Source organism: Camelus dromedarius, chromosome 27 (assembly GCF_036321535.1).
Source record: "Camelus dromedarius isolate mCamDro1 chromosome 27, mCamDro1.pat, whole genome shotgun sequence".
In the NCBI taxonomy this organism is placed as follows: domain Eukaryota; kingdom Metazoa; phylum Chordata; class Mammalia; order Artiodactyla; family Camelidae; genus Camelus; species Camelus dromedarius.
In genome coordinates this window covers 210776-229788 of record NC_087462.1, presented here as the reverse complement: position 1 = coordinate 229788, position 19013 = coordinate 210776, and the positions used below count along the sequence as shown (strand labels likewise).

Genomic DNA, 19013 nt, shown 5'->3' with positions numbered 1-19013 from the left:
GAGGTGACATTCACAGCTTTGCCCTCACAGTGCACACACTGCCCCTGACTGGTTCTACTCACCCGTAAGTGTTTCAGAAAGTGTTTCTGAAAGATATGGTCTCTCCGAAGACAAAACCCCATTACCATGGTCACACCTGAAAAATTGGCAGTAACTCCTTTGCTGAAACGTGGGTCCCGTAGTGGATGAGCTCACCGGGTACCAGGGCCCTGGAGCCCAGTTACCACCCCCTCCCCTTTGACGGTACTGTCTTCACCAGGGAGGCAAGCGGCGAGTTGAAGAGAAATTAGTATTTATTGTGTCCACGTGTCCCACTGTTTAATCTTCCAAAGAATCCCAGGAAGTAGGTTCCACTATTGTGGGGTGAGGGGAGCTTGCTTGTATCTGATTTCAGGTGGGCCACCTGCTGTTCACCTGCAGTCTGCATCTAACTGGGCAACCTAACTGGCCTGGAGTCCAGGATCCCTGAGGCCTTGGGTATCATTCGGGTAACTGCGGTGGAGTGTGGGGACAGTCTGAAGGGGACAGGGGACCAGAGTGGAGTTTTACAAGCTGGCCACCAACCTCAGCCCCTGTCCCCTTGGGTCTGGGGGCTCGTTCCTGTTCCGACCCGCAGTGGTAGTGGCGCCGTGTGACCCTGAGGCTGAGGGGGACCGGCCTGGCTCCTGGGCCCTCATCCCGGCCCTGGGGCCGCAAGGAAGCCCGTGAGACGTGGGGAGGCGCCTGTGGGTGCTCAGTACACCTCACCCCACGCCTCCAGACACCTCTAGGCCTCGAGGATCCAGTCACCTAGATGGTGGAGCTGCGCCGAGTCCCCGTGTCCATGGACCTCCAACCCGCACAAGTTGCACTCGATTTATGGTGCACAGGGGTGGCCCAGCGTGGATGGGTCTGGGGTGCTTTGTTACACAGCAGCAGAAGTGTAGGAACCAGGTCTGAGGGAGAGCAGACGGGCCAGACCGATAGGCCTGAGGGTAGAGGCAGGCAGGCTGGGACAGAGGTTGGCAAACTTCTGTAAACAGCCAGACAGTAAGTGTTTCTGGCTCTTTGGGTCAAACACTCTGCACCACACTCACTCAGCCCTGAAGCTGCGGCTCAAAAACCCACCTATGGTAGGTGAAGAAGTGGGTGTGGCTGTTTCAATAAAGCTTTATTTACATGACGGGCAGTGACCAGATCTGGCTGCGGCCTAGGAGCTGAGGACCCCAGGGTCTCCCTGTGCAGACACCCCCGGGGCCGCTGGCCAGCTCTGGGCTAACAGGAAACACAGCCCTGGGAGCAGCTCACGCTGTGGGTGACACCTGCCTCCCACCCCTGGGTGTGATGCACCTCCAGGCAGCTGTGTGGAGGCCTGAGGGCTGCGGGCTGGGCAGGACCTCTATGGCCACACCCCCAGGCTGCTGGGGCTTCGTTTAATAAACCGGTTCCCTCCTGCCCAGACCCTGGATCTCTGTGGCCCCCTCCCCAGATCACCGAGCCCAGACGGGCCTCCTGCTGGGGGGCGTGGGCACCTGCGCCCAGGAGCTTTCAGGACTCCCGCCGCCCCTGCAGGCTCGGAGGGGCAGCTGCCGCCTGCCCGAGCCAGGTCACACGCACATGGGCACCCGGGCTGTTGCCCCCGCCTGGCCCCACGGTCCTCGGGGCCAAGGAGAGAAGGGTCCTTAGGCGTCTCATAAAGTCACTTTATTTAGATTCCAAACAAACCAAAGGAGAGAAGTGACCCCAAGTTAACCCATCCACTCGCGAGCCGAGACCCCAGGTCTCTGGCTCCAGCAGCGGGAGCCGTGGGCAGGATGGGGTCCACCGCTCCCAGGACCTGAGCGGCGCCCAGCACATGGGGGCCCTCCCTCCAGAGCCGAGCGGACCAGGGTGGACGGTGGGCAGGCCGGGGGAGCCCGCGCACCCTGGAGGCACCCAGAGCCACACAGGTGGGCGGCTGAGGTGAAACGTGTACGTTTATTGGCGGGGCGCGGTGTCAGGACTCCTCAGGGCCCGAGGCATCCCCGGCGTCCCCGTCATCCCCAAAGCAGCTGCCGGCCTCGGCCTCGCCGTCCTCGTAGTAGTCATCGTAGAGCAGCTCCGGGCCCTCGTCCAGCGCTGGGGCCTTGGTCTGCACGCAGTACTCGGCCAGCGTGGTGGGCACCTTCACACCGTCCCGCTCCGCGTCCACCCTGGTCCCCAGGACCTGCTTCCTGGGGAGACACGGGGCTGGGTCTGCTTGCCGTGGGGACGGCACGGGGTCACAGCAGAAAGCAGACAGCCCGCAGCCCGCGTCCCAGCCCCGAGGGACCCCTGGCTGACACCGGAGCCTCCAGCCCAGCGGGGGGCTGCACAGGAAGCCAGGCGGCAGAAGGATCCGGGGCTGGGGGCCTTGGACGCCGAGTGAGGATGTGTGCCCTTTCTTCTTGGGGAAACACTGGGCCTGCAGGTCTAACTCACTTGCTTTTCTAAGAAGTAAACGACAAACTGAAAAGCTATTTGGAAGAGACTTAGTGAAGGGTTAAGAGCCATGAAATGAGTCACAAGCCACACGAGGACAAGTGACAAAGGACAATGGTGACAGAGCAGCTCACAGGACACAACAAACACAACGGGGAGGGGAGAGCAGGCTCCTGGGGACATTACTGGGGACCCCAGTCCCCGCGGGGCCCATGCTCCCAAGAAGATTTTGTACAGACCCTGCTGTGGGGACTGGCACCTGCTCGTTCATGGGAGAACAGAGACAATGACACTGAGATGGGGCTTCAACCTGACAAATTCTGAAGCTTTTGTAACCAAAATGAAATTATTTTCCATAAAAGAAGGGATCTCCTACGTGTGCTAGTGCCAGATGGATTTGCTGCCTTTGGAGAACAACTCCAAGTCCCACAACCGCCAGTGGAAGAGCTGCTCACGCTGAGGGGGAGACAGAGCACGTGCAGCAGTGTCTCAGAAGCGTGTGGAACACGCACACCCCAAACAGACCTCGCACGTGCTCACCCCCGCCTCCAGCACTCGCACACACAGGACAGGGCCACCGGGGCGCAGAGGGAGGCCAGTGGGACTGCCGCCCTTTCACTCGCAAAGCAAAGGAATTGTGGCAAAACCTGCTGAAACCTGGTGGACACTGCGCTACGATGCCCCAGTGGGAGGTGCACACACACGCACCACGATGCCCATGTGCACGGCACCGCTGTGCAGGACAGCAGACAGCGGACAACACACTCGCATGACTGTGGTGTCACAATGAGTCCAAGAGAAAAAAGCACTGGATTTTCCAGAACTCACGAGAAGGGACCAGGACGGGGACTGAGGCCGGAGCCTGGCCCCCTGCCCCGCCAGCTGGGCCCCACTCACCGGATGATGTCCGTGTACTCCCGGTCCTTGCCTTTGCTTTCCTTCCACTTCCTGTACATCACAGAGGCATCCACGTTGGCCGGAGAGAAGGTGTTGGGTTCGTTGAGGAGGGAGATGACGCTCAGGAGGATGGTCCTGGGGGCATGAGCCAGTTGTCGGGGGCATTCATAGCCCAGCCCAGCCTGCCTGGAGTACTGCCTGCCCGGGAGCCCCACACCCTGGGCCTGCCCCGCCCCCTCCCCACCGCCTCTTACCCTTTGCCGTGTGCCTGGCTCTGGGATGGCACGCAGGTGGGCAGCGGAGGCCAGGACCTCCCCCTCCCACCGGAGCAGGCCTGACCCATCCCCTCAGCATCTTGCCCAGAGAGTGGGTCCCCTGCTACCCACTTCTGCTATGGCTGGGGCTGGACCAGGGACATATGGGCCAGAATGCAGGGCACTCAAGCCACTCAGGGTGAGCAGTCTGGCCCTGAGGATGGAGGGGGCTGTGTTCCACGGGGAGGGGAGACCCCAGGGACAAGCAGATGTGGACACGGGATGCCCAGAGGCCATTCCTGAAGAGGGGTGGAGCAGGGAGTGTTGGGAAATGGGCAGAGAGGCTGGTAGGACTCCAGAAGGGAGCTGGTTCCCATAGACGCCACCCTGTAGGGAGCCATGGCCCCGAGGATGACACCGGGGTCTCCCTGTGTCAGTGTACCCAGGGCTGGGCAGGCCCCAGGGAGCCCGGCGAGAGGGAGCCAGGACCCCAACTGGCCTCACCTGACGTTCTGTGTGGGGTTCCACCGCTCCGAGGGCAGCTCCCCGCTTTGGGGGTCATCAACTGGCGGGTGGAGGATGGAGATACACACGTCCCCAGTCTGTGCGGCACAGGAAGGGTCAGCATCTGCAGGGCTCCTGTTCGCGACCCCCCCTCCCCCAAAACGCAGGAGACCCCAGTCTGTGCAGTGCAGGAGGGCTCAGCGTCCGAGGGGCTCCTGTCCGCGACCCCTCCACAACACAGGGGCCGGGAGGGTCAGGCTCACCTCATAGATGTTGGGGTGCCACATCTTGGTCAGGAACCGAAAGGCCGGCGGGGAGTAGGGGTAGTCGATGGGGAACTTGAGGCGCGCCTGGCAGGGAGGGCAGAGGGTGGGGGTGAGGGGCCCCCAGCTCAGGCTGCCCACAAACACACCAGCAGGACGTCAGCCTGGGACCCTGCCTGCTGCCCACACCCCTCACAGGCCTAGGCCAGGTGCATCTGAGCTGACCCTGGTCCCCGTCTGCTGCTGGCGGGCATGGGCACCTGCCCGGCCCTGGCCTGTGGGAGGGATTGGAGCCTGGGCCCCAAGGAGAAGAGCGTACTCATGGTAAAGGCCAGCAGAGGGGCCCGGGCCTCAGTCCTGGGAGCTGGGTGCCCAAGCACTGTGCTGGACTCCCGGCCTCAGTTTCCAGCCTGTGGGAAGGATTAAAATAGACCCGTGTTCACTGGGCAACCACTCCTGACACCTCCCTGGGCAGGCGCCGTGGGCGGGGATGAGTCAGCGCTGGGCTGACGGGCTCTCTGCCCGCAGGTGTCAGTTCTGAGGGGTCAGGAAGGCAGACAGGGAGGTCATGGGGTAGCTGGGGGAGGGCCCCCCGGGTTAGAGCTGTGCCCTGTCCTCCGCCTGTTTAAGCCCTGTCCTGGGACCCTGGCAGTGCCTTGGACTGTGCAGGGCACCTCTGCTGCAGACCCGTCAGCCCGTCTTTGGCGAATTGCTTTCCTGGGTGGGGACGCTGAGGGCACTGGGGGGAGTTCCTTCGTCCTGGACTGAACACGTTGAGGCCCAGAGCCAGCCTGGAACTTGGGCCTCAGACCCTGCCCTGTGGTCCCCCAGCCCAGTGCTGGGTTTCTAAGTGACGGCCTAAGACTACCTGAGGCCTCCTCAGCAGAGCAAGGGGGACAGGCCCCTCCGCCCCGCCCCAAGCACCCACGAAGTTCCAGAGATGCCTTTTCCGCTATGCAAACTGAGGCTCAGAGAAGGAGAGCACTTTGCCTGAGGGCACACAGCACTGGAGGGGCTCCTGACAAGGTCTCTGTGGCACCCCTCAGAGTGCCTGGGGCTGTCTGCTCACAGGGAGAAGGGGGGGCCAGCCGGCTGGGAGGAAGGGCTGCAGGAATTGGCTGGAAAGTGACGCTGGCCCTCCGGCCCTCCTCACCCAGCCAAGTCGGGATAGGAGGATCGGAGATGGCAGGATCACCTTGGGTCCTGTGCGGGCTCTTCGGGGACACACCCTACAGCAGGTGTGATCAGATGTGCAGCGCCCCCTTCCCAGCCCATCCTTCTCCAGAAACACAGGACCACCCCACTAGAGCCGTTCTGGAGGGTCCTAACCAAACAAGGGTCCTTGCAAACAGCCGGCAACAGGCAGAAACCCACGTCCCTCCACCCTTCCAGCCTCGCTGAGAGTCCCGGCCTCGCCTCAGGATGGGACTCCGCTTTCCCAGCTGTGAGGAGAGCTCTTACCCTCACAGCCAACTGCTCTCAGAAGCAAACAGAAGAGGCTGCAGGAGGGGGCTGATTAAACCATTTGGTGATCGGCCCCAAATTGTTCCCCTGTATGGGGAAGGTGGACTCTAGACACAAAACTCAGCCCAGGGCTGTCCACACACATCCCCCCATCCCACCAAAGCTGTGAGGGAACCTCATCTCAGGCATGGCCCACAGCAGACCAGGCTGCTCCTCAGGGCCACTGAGCAGGCGTGGCTAAAACGTCAGCCAAATGTGCAAACACAGACATCTGCCCCAGCACCAGCCCGCCCCTCCCCCAGGCCTGCAGGCAGGCAGAACCTGGCAGGCCAGTTGGGCTCCTGGCAGGCGGTGACGGGGTGTCCCAGCCCAGGCCTCAGGCCCCACCTCTCTTGCAGGGAGACCCCCTGCCTTGTCTCTCAGGCTGGAAAAGCAGTCTTCCGTCTGGGAGGGGTTCTTCCCAGGCCACGTCTAGACTCAGATCAGGGGGGTCAAGGAAGCTGCCCAAGTTTTGGCCTGAGTCCTCGTCACACCAGACAGAAATGTGACCAGTCCCGGGGAAGGCACTCATCTCCCCGCTCCCCACAAAAGTGGGAACTGCTCAGAATCCAGCCAACACGTAGGGCCCACAAATGTTTGGGCTCAAGCAGCCACCCGCTCAGTGGAACCTGAGAAAGGCCAGCTGGGCCAGAGAGGAGCCCAAGATTCTGAGGCCAGGCCGGGGTCTGTTCTGTGCGAGGCTCCCACATCCCAGGGACAGGGTGGAGGATGGGAGTGACTGCAGGAGAGAACAGGTTACATAAAGCTCAGGATGCAACCCAGAGGGCCTGGCCTGCTGCTATCAGTGAGGGTGGCCGCTTTCCAAGCAGGTTCCGGCTGCCAAGGCCCCATCCGGGCCTTTTCTGGAACCCGAGCAAGTGGAGGGTCCAGTCTGCAGGCCGGCCGGCCTCGCTCCCTCCCCTAGGGCCGGCACTCCCCAGAACAGCGCGCCAGTTCTGGGGAGGCCCCTTTGTCTCCTGCGGGCAGCGGGCAGGGAAGGTGGGGGGCAGGGCAGGGTTGGGCGGAGGGGAGGGGACACCAGGGGCTGGGGGCACCAGAGCCCCGCACCTAGAGAAACTGGGAAGGTCCCGGGCCTCTCCTTTGGGGGCCAGAAGCGGCCATGGAGGGGCTCCTGGGGCCAGACAATGAGGAGGGGGTGGCAGAGGGGGTGACCGAGGGACCCAGCCGTGCAGAAGGAGGGGGCGCCGCGAGGACAGACAGAGAGGGGGCGCCGCGAGGGGCGAGGGCAGGGGACAGGGGGCGGGGAGCCGGGGGACGGGCCCCGAGGAGCCGGAGGAGGGGTCGCCAGCGCCCGCCTGCCCCTGGCTCACCTTGAAGTAGCCGCCCTCGTAGTAGGTGTTGGGGGGCCCGAAGATGGCCACCTCCCAGTTGTACAGGTCGCCCTCGTCCACAAGGGTCACCCGGAAGCCCTCCACCGGCTCCTCCTGCAGCCCCTTGAGCTCCAGCAGCAGCGCCTTCTGCGAGCTGGGCACCAGCGGCCGGGCCATGGCGGCGGCGGATGGGCCCGGGGCCGGGGGCGAGGCTGGGCCGGGACCGGGGCCGCCTTCCTCCTCTGCGCCGCCGCCGCCGCCGCCGGGGGACCCCGGGCGCTCCACTCGCTCTGCGCCGCCGCCCGGCGCTGGCTTCGGCCGCCGTGCCCCGCCCCCGCCGACTGCGCCTGCGCGCCGCCCGCCCGCGGGGCACGCCGGGAAACTATCCCTCCCCCGGCCTCCGAGCGCGCCGCCGAGAGCCGGGGTCCGTGCGCGCGGGCGCCTTGGCGCTTCCGACCCCCCTGGGAGGCCGCCGCCGCCCCAGCTCGGAAGAGCTCCCCCGTACGCCTGTGCGTGGGGCTGCGGCCAGGGCTGCGCTGCGCCGCCCCACCCGGCCTGCCGCGCTTTTGGGGCCTTTTTGTGACGTCCCGGCGCGTGGCGGGGCCGGGGCGGGGCCGGCCTGAGCCTCAGTTTCCCCACTCGCGACCCCGGCCCTGGCCGCCCTGGGCCAGCCGAGAGGGGGAAGGGGAGGGTCCCACCGCTCCCGGAGAAGCGGGGAGAAATCAGCCCCTTCCGCACTCAGCACTCCTGCAGCACCGACTCCTCAGGTCCTGGCCGAAGCACGAGAGCCCTGACCCTCCCTCGCCATGCCCTATCTCAGGCTGACCTTTGACCCCATCGAGCCCTGACCCTGGGCTTCACCCGGACCCCTCCTGAGCTCTGACCTGGCTGCGCCCCGGGCCCGGGCTCCTACACACCTCTGGGTCGGGAGAGTTGGATGTGATGCGCTGGCTTCCATCCCTGCGCCTCCGCAGGTGACATCTCCCCACGAGGGTGGGCGTGGCAACCGTGGCCTGTGGTGGCCTTGCTGGCAGTTGTCCCAGACAGCCAACAGCTGCACCAACACCACGGGCTAGGCTCAGCTGATTCTCTGCCCCGCGCGCGCCAATACCTGGCCCTCGCTGGTACCAGTGAAGGACAGGCAGGTAAACGGGTCTAGGGAAGGAAAAGACAGGTGGGGAGGTGGGGAGATAGGAGGAGTCCAGGAGAGAGCCCTCGGCCGAGCAGCAGCTTCACACGACTTTCTCATCAGTGCAAGGGGCTCTGCCCTCACCCTGGGAGACCTGGTGCGGCCCTGCATGTATGAAGTGGGCTGAGCACACTTTGCCCAGTCTGTCCTTCACACTGCCCTTATCACCGGTGTGGTAGCGTTGGCAAGCAGCGCCACGCTGATAAACAGTAATTAGAACTGATTATGATTCTTCCAGAGGTGTCCCAAGATATCTCCCTGCATACACCCCCACATTGCAGGAATTATTGGGTGGGTGGCGGCGGTCCTGGAAATGTAAAGGAGGGTGCCAGGTTTCTGGCCCTCTAGCTGGTCCCAAGTGGGGCCTCCCCCCTTGCCCCAGGAAAGCCTGCACCTCAGGCTATGAAACACCCTGGAGGGATGGACATCTGGGGTTTTGCCTGTTCTCTGGACATAGCACCTCAGTTTTTCCCTGGGGACTTCCACTCTTAGTCTTTGAGGTTGGAATTGGGTCATCCAGTTAGAGAGCTTCAAGTCCCCTGGCTGCAGAGCTTAGTTCAGAAACAGCATGTGATTCAGCCATCCAATGAGTTGCAGCCTGGGACTTTTTCTGGGGACACAGTGCTGGGGTGCCTCAGCTGGGCCTGGAGCTGTTGGACCACCTTATCACCACGATGAGGCCTGTGAACAAAGTTGGCTCCGGAAAGCCAAGCTGACTGGTGAGAAAGTGCTGATGACCCTATTTGCGCTCCTGGATCCAGCCATGCCTGATTCCCCTTGCAATGGTGCAAGTTAATGAATTACTTCTTTTCTTATAAGGCAGTCTGAGTTGAGTCTTCCATCACATGTCACAGGAGAGCCCTGAATTCAGATCTAGGTTCTGCTAGGACTTTGGAAGTGGGCCTCAAATGGACCTGTTCATTTGTAAAATGGGTGACGTGAGGGAATACTTGAAAAGCTCTTAGCATAGAGCTGGAACATGTTATGGAGACTTGCACAATAGCATCTTGCTGCAGTTGTGCCTGTTAGGACAGGCATCATCTCAGGAGACAGAGGGGCTGTAGGGGTGAAGAAAAGGGGATGCCTGGGAGAGAATGTGGCCCCTGATGGGGGAGAGGGCCATGGAGCCGGGGACAAAGGCTACATGTGGGTGTACTCTGGACATGACAGAACAGGCTTCAGGGTCAGCTCTGCCTCTTTCAGGCTGTGCAATCTGGGACACAGTTACGCACTGTGGCAGAGAATAATGCCCAGCAGACGTCCACATCCTGACCCCAGAGCCTGGGAACGTGCGACCTCGCCTGAGAGAAGGAACCTTGAGAAGGGGATGTCCTGGTTATCCAGGTGGGCCCAGAGCAATCCCGCAGCGGTGGGAGGGTCAGAGTCAGAGAGAGACGGGAGATGCTGCTCTGCTGGTGGTAAGGGTGGAGGGAGGGGCCGTGAGCCGGGGATGCAGGGCCTCTAGAAGCTAGAAAAGGCAGGACCCGAATCTCCTCTGGAGCCTCCAGAGGGACTAGCCCTTCTCACGTCTGGATTTTAGGACTTCTGACCTCTGGAATTGTAAGGTCACAAACTTGCATTGTTTTAAGTCACTGACTTTGTGGTGATTTGTTACAACAGCCACAGGAAGTGAGTACCCTCACCTCTGTGAGCGTCAGGTTCTTCCTCTGGAAAATTGATTAATTGGTTCATGGCCTTCCACGGACAAATCTAGGTGCCAGAGGTACAGTAGTGAATAAAATAAGTAAAAACTCCTGCCCTCGGAGAGGCAGGGAGAAGGGACTTAAGCAAGCTATAAATAAGTAAGCAACTTCCGGTAGCAGTAATTGCTGCGGAGGAAAATGAAGCACAGTGAAGCAGTAGCAACAGGGGCGGGGGCAGGAGGGTTATTTTGATTAGGAGGCCAGGGAGGCATTGCTGAGGAGGTGATATTTGAGCAGAGACCAGAACGGAGTGAGTCAGGAGGAACAGTGTTAGAGGGAGAAGGACCAGCACGTGTAAAGGCCTGAGGTAGGGACACACTGGACCAGCTAGAGACCAGTGTGCCTGGGGCAGAGTGAGGGACAGAGGCAAGAAAAGAGGCTGGGGAGTGTCTTGGCTCATCTTTCCTGAGAACTCACTTTGTTTATAGGCCATGTGGTGAGCAGGTGGCTCCAGAATCTAGGCCCAGGTCCTCCGAGCTCAGCCACCCCAGAAAAAGTCCCAGGGCTGCATCTCATTGGCCAGCTGGAGTCACATGCTGTTCCTGAGCCAATCACTGAGGTGAAGGTGCCTGGCGCACTCCTACTGGCTGGTGGGGCTGGTGGGGTTGCCCAGGTGGGTGAGGTTGTGGGCTGGACCAGTGTGGGGAGGATCAGGCAGAATGAAGCTATGATGTGCAACCAACAGGATGCAGAGAAGGGCCAGCTAAGGGGGCAGGGGAGGCACCCAGGCCCAGCCCCTGTCCTGGGAGGACCGGGGCTTCCTCAGAGACCACATGCTCCAGAGGAGTCCCAGGATCAGGGAGGCTGACCAGAGGCTCCATGCTGGACATGGCAGACCTGGGATGTCCTTGAAGAGACACCCAGCAGGTGGTTGGCTCTCCAGGGCTGCAGTAGGGCAGGGTGGGGCCAGAAGCGTGAATTTGAGACTCCTTGGTGACCAGGCAGTAATCGAAGCCGTGGGCCCAGGAGATGCCAAATGAGGAGGAAGCATGAGGAGAGGAGAGGCCCCAGGAGAGCAGGAGGGCGCCTTCCACAGGGAAGCAGGGGAAGAGGGGCAGCCTTCCAGGGGGCTATGGAGAGACCACCCCAGTGGCGGGGGTGTGGATGACAGGGAGACTGAGGGTCCACCCTGCTGTGAGGTCAGGTAAGCAGGACAGCTCAGCTTCCCCAGGCAAAGGTCATAGCAGGACTTCTGGACCCAAGACCAGGTATGATGGCGACTCAGGGGAGGCAGTGAGGGAAACTGGACAGGGCAAGGGGTGACCCCTGCTGGAGTTGGCCTCAGCCTGACCTGGGGGCCCTGGAGGGTGAGCTGCCCCCAGAGTCAGGTCCACCTGAGGCAAGGGGACCAGCTTTAGGGCTGGTGGTCACTCATTGGCCACTCCTGCCTGAGATGGGGGGTGGTGCCTCCTGGGCTGGGGTCCATCTCTGTGGAGGGACAGCTGTGAGCCACGGCAGCTGGGAAGGAGGTCTGGTGGTACCAGTGACACCGGCTTCACCCTAAGCAGCCCAGTTTCCGACGGCCAGGAGGGAGAGGTTCCCCAGTGGTCCCCAGTGGGACCACAGACTGACCAGCAGCTGCTGGGGCCTGCGAGCCCACCGTGCCATGTGGCCTGCTCCTGGCCTGCACTTAAAGCAGGTGCTGCGCCTGGCCGCAAGCTCTTGGCGGGGGCCTTGCCACCTCTGGTTCCCTGAGGCTGTCTAGCCCCTAAATGCTCATCCCAGGTGGCTGAGGCTTCAGGCGCATTTCCGGAGCACCATGCTTACTGAGCGGTACGCTGTTTGTGGTTATGTAACAAATGACCCCAAAACTTCATGGCTGAAAACAGTAACAACCATTTATTCAGCTCACAGACCTGCAAAGCAGGAGCTGCTAGTTGGAACACCTCCACGTGGCCTGCGCGTCCTCACAATGTGGGTGTCATGTCCTGGAAGCACCCGCGGGGCGGAAGCTGTGTACTGTCTGTCACAAAAGCCATCAAGTTCAAGGAGGGGGACACGGATCCCGCCTCTCATCAGCCCCTTGCAGGGGGTGGGAGAGTCTGGAAGAGCAGGTGGGAACACAAAGAAAGCTGTAACTGGAGAACACAGCTGCAATCCGTGGGCTCTCTGATTACCTGCCAGAGGCCAAGGGCAGGTGCTGGGACCTGGGAGGCAAGGTGGTCCCGCCTTCAGCAGCTTGTGAAGGGCTTTAGATTCTGTCCCCATGTGATCGCCCTCAATCAAAATAGGGGCTGTCCTGAGTCCTATTTAACTGAGGAGGAAGCTTAGGCCAAGAGAGTGAAGTCACCCAGCAGGAATTGTTCTGGGCTGGGACTCTGCTCCCTTGGCATCCTGCCTCCAGGAAGCCACTCTGTGGGGTGTTTGGTGAACCTCGCAGGTGCGCCTGGACCCCTGACGGACCTGACGGCAGCGGTGGAGGCGGAGGCAGCGTTGGGTCTGGGGTGCCGAGTGCGGGCCTGCGTTGGGTGGCACCCTTGCTGGTGCTGGGACTGTCCCTCCTCTGGGCCTCGGTCTCCCCACCTGTGGGCAGTGGTTTGCCTTCCCCCTAGGGCAGCGTGAGCCCAGACACAGCAGGGCTTAGGGTGTCTCAGTAGTTTCCACCATTGCGGGCGTGACTGTCAGCCCAGCTGACTTCTGGGACAGAGGCTGGGGAGGAACTGCTTGGCGCTCGTGAGGAGCTGGCCGTGCCTCCTGGGTCTCTGGGCTGCTGGGTGCCCAGTGCCCTCGGCCCCCATAAAGCCTGGGATGCCATGGGGTTTCCGGGCGGCGGTGAGACAAGGCTGGGGCTGGGGCAGCGCGCACACACACCAGGTCAGCCTCGGTAACAGACTTTATTTCTGTGGATAAGAGGGGCCTTGGCGGGAGTCCGGAGAGGGAGCTTTGGCCTCCGCCTGAAGGGGGCTGGGACATCATTTCAGGTAGGAAGCTGGTGGTGGTGGGGGGCTCCCCCTAGCCCGCTGGCATGCAGGGACATCCCAGTCCTGGCCCCGGACTATGTTCCAGCCGGGAGCAGCCAGCCGGACCTTCAGGGCCCCAGCTCTGGGCGCAGGTGGCAGCAGTCGAGGGAAGGGCTCAGCCCACCGGCTTGACCTTGGCAATGAAGAGGGCGGTGGCCTTCTCCAGGAACTCCTCCCGGGTCATGGGGGCGCTGGGCCGCCGGGCCACCAGGGCGCGGTCCATGGCCAGTGCCAGGCTGTCGGGCCCCAGGCGTGAGCCGGCCTCCAGGTAGCGCGCGGGCGCGGTGTCGTCGCTGGCCTGCAGGGCCCCCTCGAGGGTGTCCAGCACCGCCTGGCCCACGCGGCGGTCGGCCGTGGCCAGGCCCGGGTCCTCCAGCAGCCGGTAGAGGGCGCCGGCGCGCGCCACGAACTCCAGCAGCACAAAGCAGGTGAGCATCCCCGCGCGGAAGACGGCCAGCGGCACAGCCTCGTGGTCTCGGCACTGGATCTTGCGCAGCAGGGGCGCCACGACCTCCTCAGGGGCCTCCCCGTCCCGGCAGATGCGCTTCAGCAGCTCGCTGTACGTGCGCCCGTCCAGCCCCGGCTTCTTCTTGCGCCCGCTGGCGCTCAGGCACTCGTAGGCCACGCCGACGTTGTTGTTGAAGGCTGTCCTGCGGAGCGGACCGGGACATTGGGCCAGCCGGGCAGAGCCCCGCCCCGCCCCGCCCCACCCTCGGCCCTGCCCCGCAGCTCCTCCTCCAGCACACCAGGCCCGTACAACCTCAGGGCCTGTGCACCAGCTATGCCCTCCCTGGAGTGCGCTTCCCCAGACCTCCCCAGGCTCCTCCCAGTCTTTGCCTCTCTGGGGAAGAGGGGCCTCCCCAACTCCCTGACCTCTTCCTCTACTTTTTTTCCTGGCGGTCATCACATTAGACCCACTGTCTGGGGTCCTCAGGAGTTTCCTCTCTCCCACATCTGCCCAGGAGTCCACATCAGGGGGCTTATCTGTTGGTCACTGTTACAGCCCCAGTGCCCAGAACGCTGCCCAGGGGGCCGAGGATCGTCTGCTGACTCAACCAACGGGCACCTGCCCACGGACTCTCCAGCGGCCCTCCCGCTGATGATGCCTGCACTGACAGGCTCTCTGGGGCCAGACACCGTGCCCACCTTTCCTCCTCGCACAGGCCAAGAGTTGAACCACAGATGTGGCTCAAACCTGGCTGCTGCCTGTTTCTGTAAAGATTTGTTGGCATATGGCCATGTCAGTCCCAGACGGGCTGCCTGGGGCTGCAACGGCTGGGGGCCGAGGGACACACCAAGGATCAGCTGCCTCTTGAGGACCCTGCGCTCTTTGCTTCCTTCATCTGGAAAATGAGGGTCCTAATCCCCGAATCTCAGGATTCTTGGGAGGGCAGAGGGTAAGTTTTGGGCCAAGTGCTTCAGACTGTGCCTGGCATGTGGGAGGGGCCCCATGTGCACCTGTCATTAGCTGTAACCAGTGCTGCAGCTCAGCCACTGCCTGGATGCTGGTGACCACAGGCTTCTGGCCCCGTGGGCAGGGAGACTCATGGAGGAGCAGTGACACCCAGTGAGACTGGAGGATCAGGCGGGCAGCCCAGAGGAAGGCCAAACTCAACCTCTAGGCCCCGCCTCCCATCCGTCCTCCCTGGGGTTCCCCCTGGCAGCTCCCAGCCACGAGGGGGCGCCCATGCCACCTGCTGAACCGTCCTGGCGGCCTAGGCTCTGGCCCTCAGTTTCCCTGTCTGTGCAGTGGGGCCTGGGCACAACTGAGGCTCCACTCGGGTCAGCCCCACACCCAGCAGTTTGCAAACCATCTGCGCGTTTGTTTAAAAGGAACCGATTTATGGATTGTGTCCAGAAACAGACACGGAGATTTTCCACTGTGGACTGGGGGCTCTCAATGGGGGTGACTCCGCCCCCAGGGGACACTGGGTGATATCTGGGGACAGTTTTGGTTGTCACCACTGGATGGCTGGAGGCCCGGGATGATGCTGCCCATCACCCACAGGGTGGCCCCCCCCCCCCAGAGTGTGACCCAGCCCCCATGTCAGCAGTGCCCAGGGGGAGAGACCCTGGTTAACTACTTGGAAAGAAATTCGGTTCTCTCCCTGCTCACACCAGACACCCGCATGAATTCCCACTGAGTCAGACGTTGTAAACCAAGGTGACTCCCAGCTCTGAGTCACCCCCGCCTCCCTCTCACTCAGGTATGTACTTAAATGTGTGCAGCACCCCAGGACCTCAGAGGTCAGAGGGTCATGAATGCAGTCTCTTGGGGCCAGTGAAATCCCTAACCCAGGGGTCTGGCCAGGGGAGATTCTGACCCCAGGGGACTCTGGGGACATCTGTGGTTGTCACGGCTGGGGGTGGCTCCTGGCATCGAGTGGGTGGAGTCAGGGATGCGGCTCCACACCCCCCAGTGCCCGGCATGCTCCCTAGAGGATGCTCTGAGCTGAGACTGGCGTAGACCCTTTGGTGCTTCCGCGTGTTTTCTGGGTCCACAGGATCTGCAGGGGTCGCACTCTTGCTGAACCTCTGAGCACTCAGTGGCTCAGAGGGAGGCCTTCAGGCCACAGTGCCCAGGTGGCCTCAGCCAGTCCTGGGACAGTCCTGCTTGTGCTCTGGGGGCCAGTAGAATGTCAAAGCTGCCATCACCAGTCCTAGCAGCCAGAGCTTTTGATTTCTTGAGATGCCAGCAGAGGCTGGCCTCATTTTGGTTGCGCTCTCCCCAAATCTCTCATTTTGGTTGAGTTCTCCCCAAATCTTTCATGCTGGTGATGCTCTCAAGAACAGCCCCAGGACGCCCCAGCCAACCCCTTGGCGTCAGGACAAAGCTGCCTGGCCTCGGAGGGACCACCTATCTCCGAAATCCAGGACTCACCTGGCCTGGCTTCCGCTTCTCGCCCATCGGCCAAGGATAAGGGGCTCCTGGCTGCGACCCCACCTTCTGAGTTCACCACTGGCTCTGTCTCTTGGGAGACCAGGTGAGCCCAGGTGCCAGGGCACATCAGCCACCAGCACCTGCCACTCACCCTCTGTGCCCCTCCTCTCCCAACTGTCACCAGCCCCTGGCTCCAGCACCCCTGAAGTGCTGTGCACAGCATCCCCTGAATGTAGGTCCATCCAGCACCTGTGAGTGTGACCATATTTGGAAATGGGGTCTCTGCCGATGTGATCAGCTCAGGATCTGGAGATGAGGTGGCCCTATATCCAATGCCAAGTGTCCTATTGAGAGGACAGAGACACGGAGAAGCCGTGGGGAAGACAAGGCAGAGATGGGAGGGAAGCAGTCACAAGCCCAGGACACCTGGAGCCCCCAGGGGCCGGAAGAGGCAGGAAGGACCCTCCCCTGGAGCCTCCAGAGAGAACACAGCCCTGACACAGCTTGATTTCAGACTCTGGCCTCCGGAACAGTGGAGGATACACGTCTGTTGTTTCAAGTCCCCAAGTCTGTGGTCATTTGTTACAGCAGCTCTAGGAATCTCAAACAGCCCCCTTGGCTCTAAATCCATCAGACACTTCCCAGCCCTCATCTATCGGGCCATCGGACACAGGGCCACTGCCAGCCCACAAGGTGTCTCTGTGTGAATCAGGGAAAAAGCTCTACAAAAAGCCTTCATATAAATGTTCTTGTCTGTGATGTCTATGGGGGGGGGGGGGTGAGTGGCTTGCACAGTGCACGACCTGAACAACTGTACATGTGGTCCTGCCACTGACTTTCTTCCTCCTTGGAGGATGTCCTGGAATGTCACTCTCTTCTAGTTCTCTCCTTCATGTCTGGTCTGCCTTCTCATGCTTTTCTGTGGGTTTTCTGAGCTGGGGCTCCTTGAAGTCAGTGCCTGGGGTCTTAGCCCTCCCAGGTGACAAACCTCCTGTAGCAGTCACATGTCTCAGTTGCAGACCCGACTGTCCACCTTCCTGCTGCGAGGTTTACCCAGACCCTGAATGAATAGTCCCCAAGCAACTCTGGAAATTTCCCCAAACCAGTGACTTCCCATCTCACAGACCACCTGAGACTGTTCGTGCACAACCCCTGCCACCTCGGCCCCAGCAAACCCAGCAGCTCAACCTTCAGAGCCTGCCCTGAGCACATGGACACCCACCAGCCCACTCCCCTCCCTAGGTCCCCATCTCAGGGGTGGCCCCGGCCATCCTGCAGCTTTTCCTGGCTGTCACTTTGGACACCCTGCTCTCCCCTCCCCTTGTGGTGGAGATCTGGTGCTCCTCTCCACACCCCTTCCACACCCTGGCTCCCTTCCCAGCCTCTCTGTGCTTCCCTTCTCTTGGGGTCTGCACCTTGACTCTCTTGGGAGGGGGGTCTGTGGGCAGGGAGTGCTGGGGGTCAGACTGAAACTCTCCCTTGCTTGGCCTCCTCCTCCTCCATGGGTTCTCTGGGGAGCGACCTCTTAAAATTACCCCCACGTGAATGCTAGCCTCAGACCCTGCTTCTGGGAATCCACCCCCACCCCCAACCTAAGACCCAGCCCACCCACATCCAGCCGTGACCTTATCTGGTTGATGCTGCGTGTCAACTTCTTCCCATCCTCTGGACGCGGACCACTCACTCAAAGCATGTTCCTCAGCCCCCTTCCCTGGGCTCAGAGATGGGCGGGGCGGGGCGGGGTGGGGTGGGGGAAGCCATCCCCTCCACCCCACCATGCTTCAGCCACAGGAAGCATCCACTGCCTTCCCTCCCCCAGTGGGTCCTTCACGGCAGCACTACAGCTTCCAGGCCAGTGCACTTGCTTGCCTCGTGACTGAAACACCTTTCCCTGTGTGTCGCGCAGGCCCCTTCCTCGGTGCCTGCTGGGGGCCTACTCCTAGGGTAGGGGCCTTGGGTGACTGGTTTTCTCTGTGTCTCCACGGCCCAGACCTACAAATACTCATTTTCTGGCTTAACGGACGGGGATGCTACAATGCTGTTAACGAGGCTGCTAGGAGGGACCTGGCTCAGAGAATTGCTCTGCAACCTTGGGCTAAGTCCTTTCTGGGCTCCATGACTTTCAAAAGTGGAGTGGGCTGCAAGGGGGAACTCAGCACCTGCAAAGAGGCATCATAAAAGACGAAGTGGGCCAGAGCTATCGACGCAAGCACTCAGCTAGGTGCCACGCTGGGGACCTCCAGCCCGTCAAGGTCTGCGCCCATCCCGCCACATGTGCAGCGGACTACAGTTCCCAGCATGCCTCGCGCTCGGGCGCCAAGGGCGGGGGAGCCGCGCGGAGCACGCTGGGAGTTGAAGTCCGGCCGCGGCCCCTAGCCGCCCAGGACCGGCCCCGCCCCGCACCTCTGGGAGTGGTGAGCCAGGCGAAGGTGCCACAGCGCGCGGCCCAGTCGCTGCTGCTGCAGCAGGAGCTGGCCCGGTGGCTCCCCGGCGCCGCCGTTTGTAGGCGAGCGCAGGCCCATGTTCTCGAAGTAGTGCGCCAGGAAGGCGATAGGCTCCTCGGGTCGCGCCTCCAGCACTTTCAGCAGGGCCGTGCGCAGCATCTCCGTCACCCCGACCTGCCGCAGGAAGTCCTCCTCACTCTCGGTCATCGCCGCCGTTCGAGACGCCCCCGGCCGGCCGCTGTCTGTGAAACCGGCCGCCTGGGATACAGCCAGCCGCCGCTTCTCCACCGTCGCCATCTTCGCTGAGGGCAGCGGGACCGGAAGTGTCGCCATATTTCATAGCGCGCTGGCGCCTCGGGGCAGCCATCTTAGTTAAGGGCAGAGAGCGCCTGAATCCCCCTGGAAGACTCTGGGAACTAACCAGTTCAGGACACCATTTCCCTTTGGTTCTAATTGGCACTCTCTCTCCGGCTCCCTCTTTACGTGTGTCGGTTCGCTTTCCTGGCTTAGGCTCGGAACCTAAATCTTTGCCCGACTCCAAGATGGATTCCCTAGGAAGGGCTTGGTTTCTGGTATGAAGCCGGACTGGTTGCCATCTTGGTAGTGGGCGAGTCCTTTAGTAGCATGGTCCCCTAGCAACCAGCA

At 61.9% G+C, this 19013-nt stretch overlaps 2 protein-coding genes across 3 annotated transcripts; both read right to left on the bottom strand.

Moving 5' to 3' along the window:
• Window positions 1-1668: 1668 nt before the first annotated feature.
• Window positions 1669-7450, bottom strand: CDC34 (cell division cycle 34, ubiqiutin conjugating enzyme). Its single transcript, XM_031436837.2, has 5 exons — window positions 7192-7450; window positions 4358-4444; window positions 4095-4192; window positions 3337-3471; window positions 1669-2192 (listed from the first exon to the last, which is right to left on the bottom strand). Exons 1-5 carry the CDS (start codon window positions 7366-7368, stop codon window positions 1976-1978), a joined length of 714 nt encoding a protein of 237 aa, XP_031292697.2. The 5' UTR covers window positions 7369-7450; the 3' UTR covers window positions 1669-1975.
• A 5453-nt stretch (window positions 7451-12903) lies between these two features.
• Window positions 12904-18699, bottom strand: TPGS1 (tubulin polyglutamylase complex subunit 1). 2 transcript variants are annotated; one of them, XM_031436836.2, is made up of 2 exons: window positions 18328-18699; window positions 12904-13693 (listed from the first exon to the last, which is right to left on the bottom strand). In XM_031436836.2, the coding sequence occupies exons 1-2, from the start codon at window positions 18663-18665 to the stop codon at window positions 13159-13161; spliced, it is 873 nt and encodes a 290-aa protein (XP_031292696.1). In that variant the 5' UTR covers window positions 18666-18699; the 3' UTR covers window positions 12904-13158. The 2 variants fall into 2 exon arrangements, with proteins under 2 accessions (XP_031292696.1, XP_064335664.1); XM_064479594.1 differs by lacking the exon at window positions 18328-18699 and adding an exon at window positions 15925-18319.
• Between the last annotated feature and the right edge of the window lie 314 nt (window positions 18700-19013).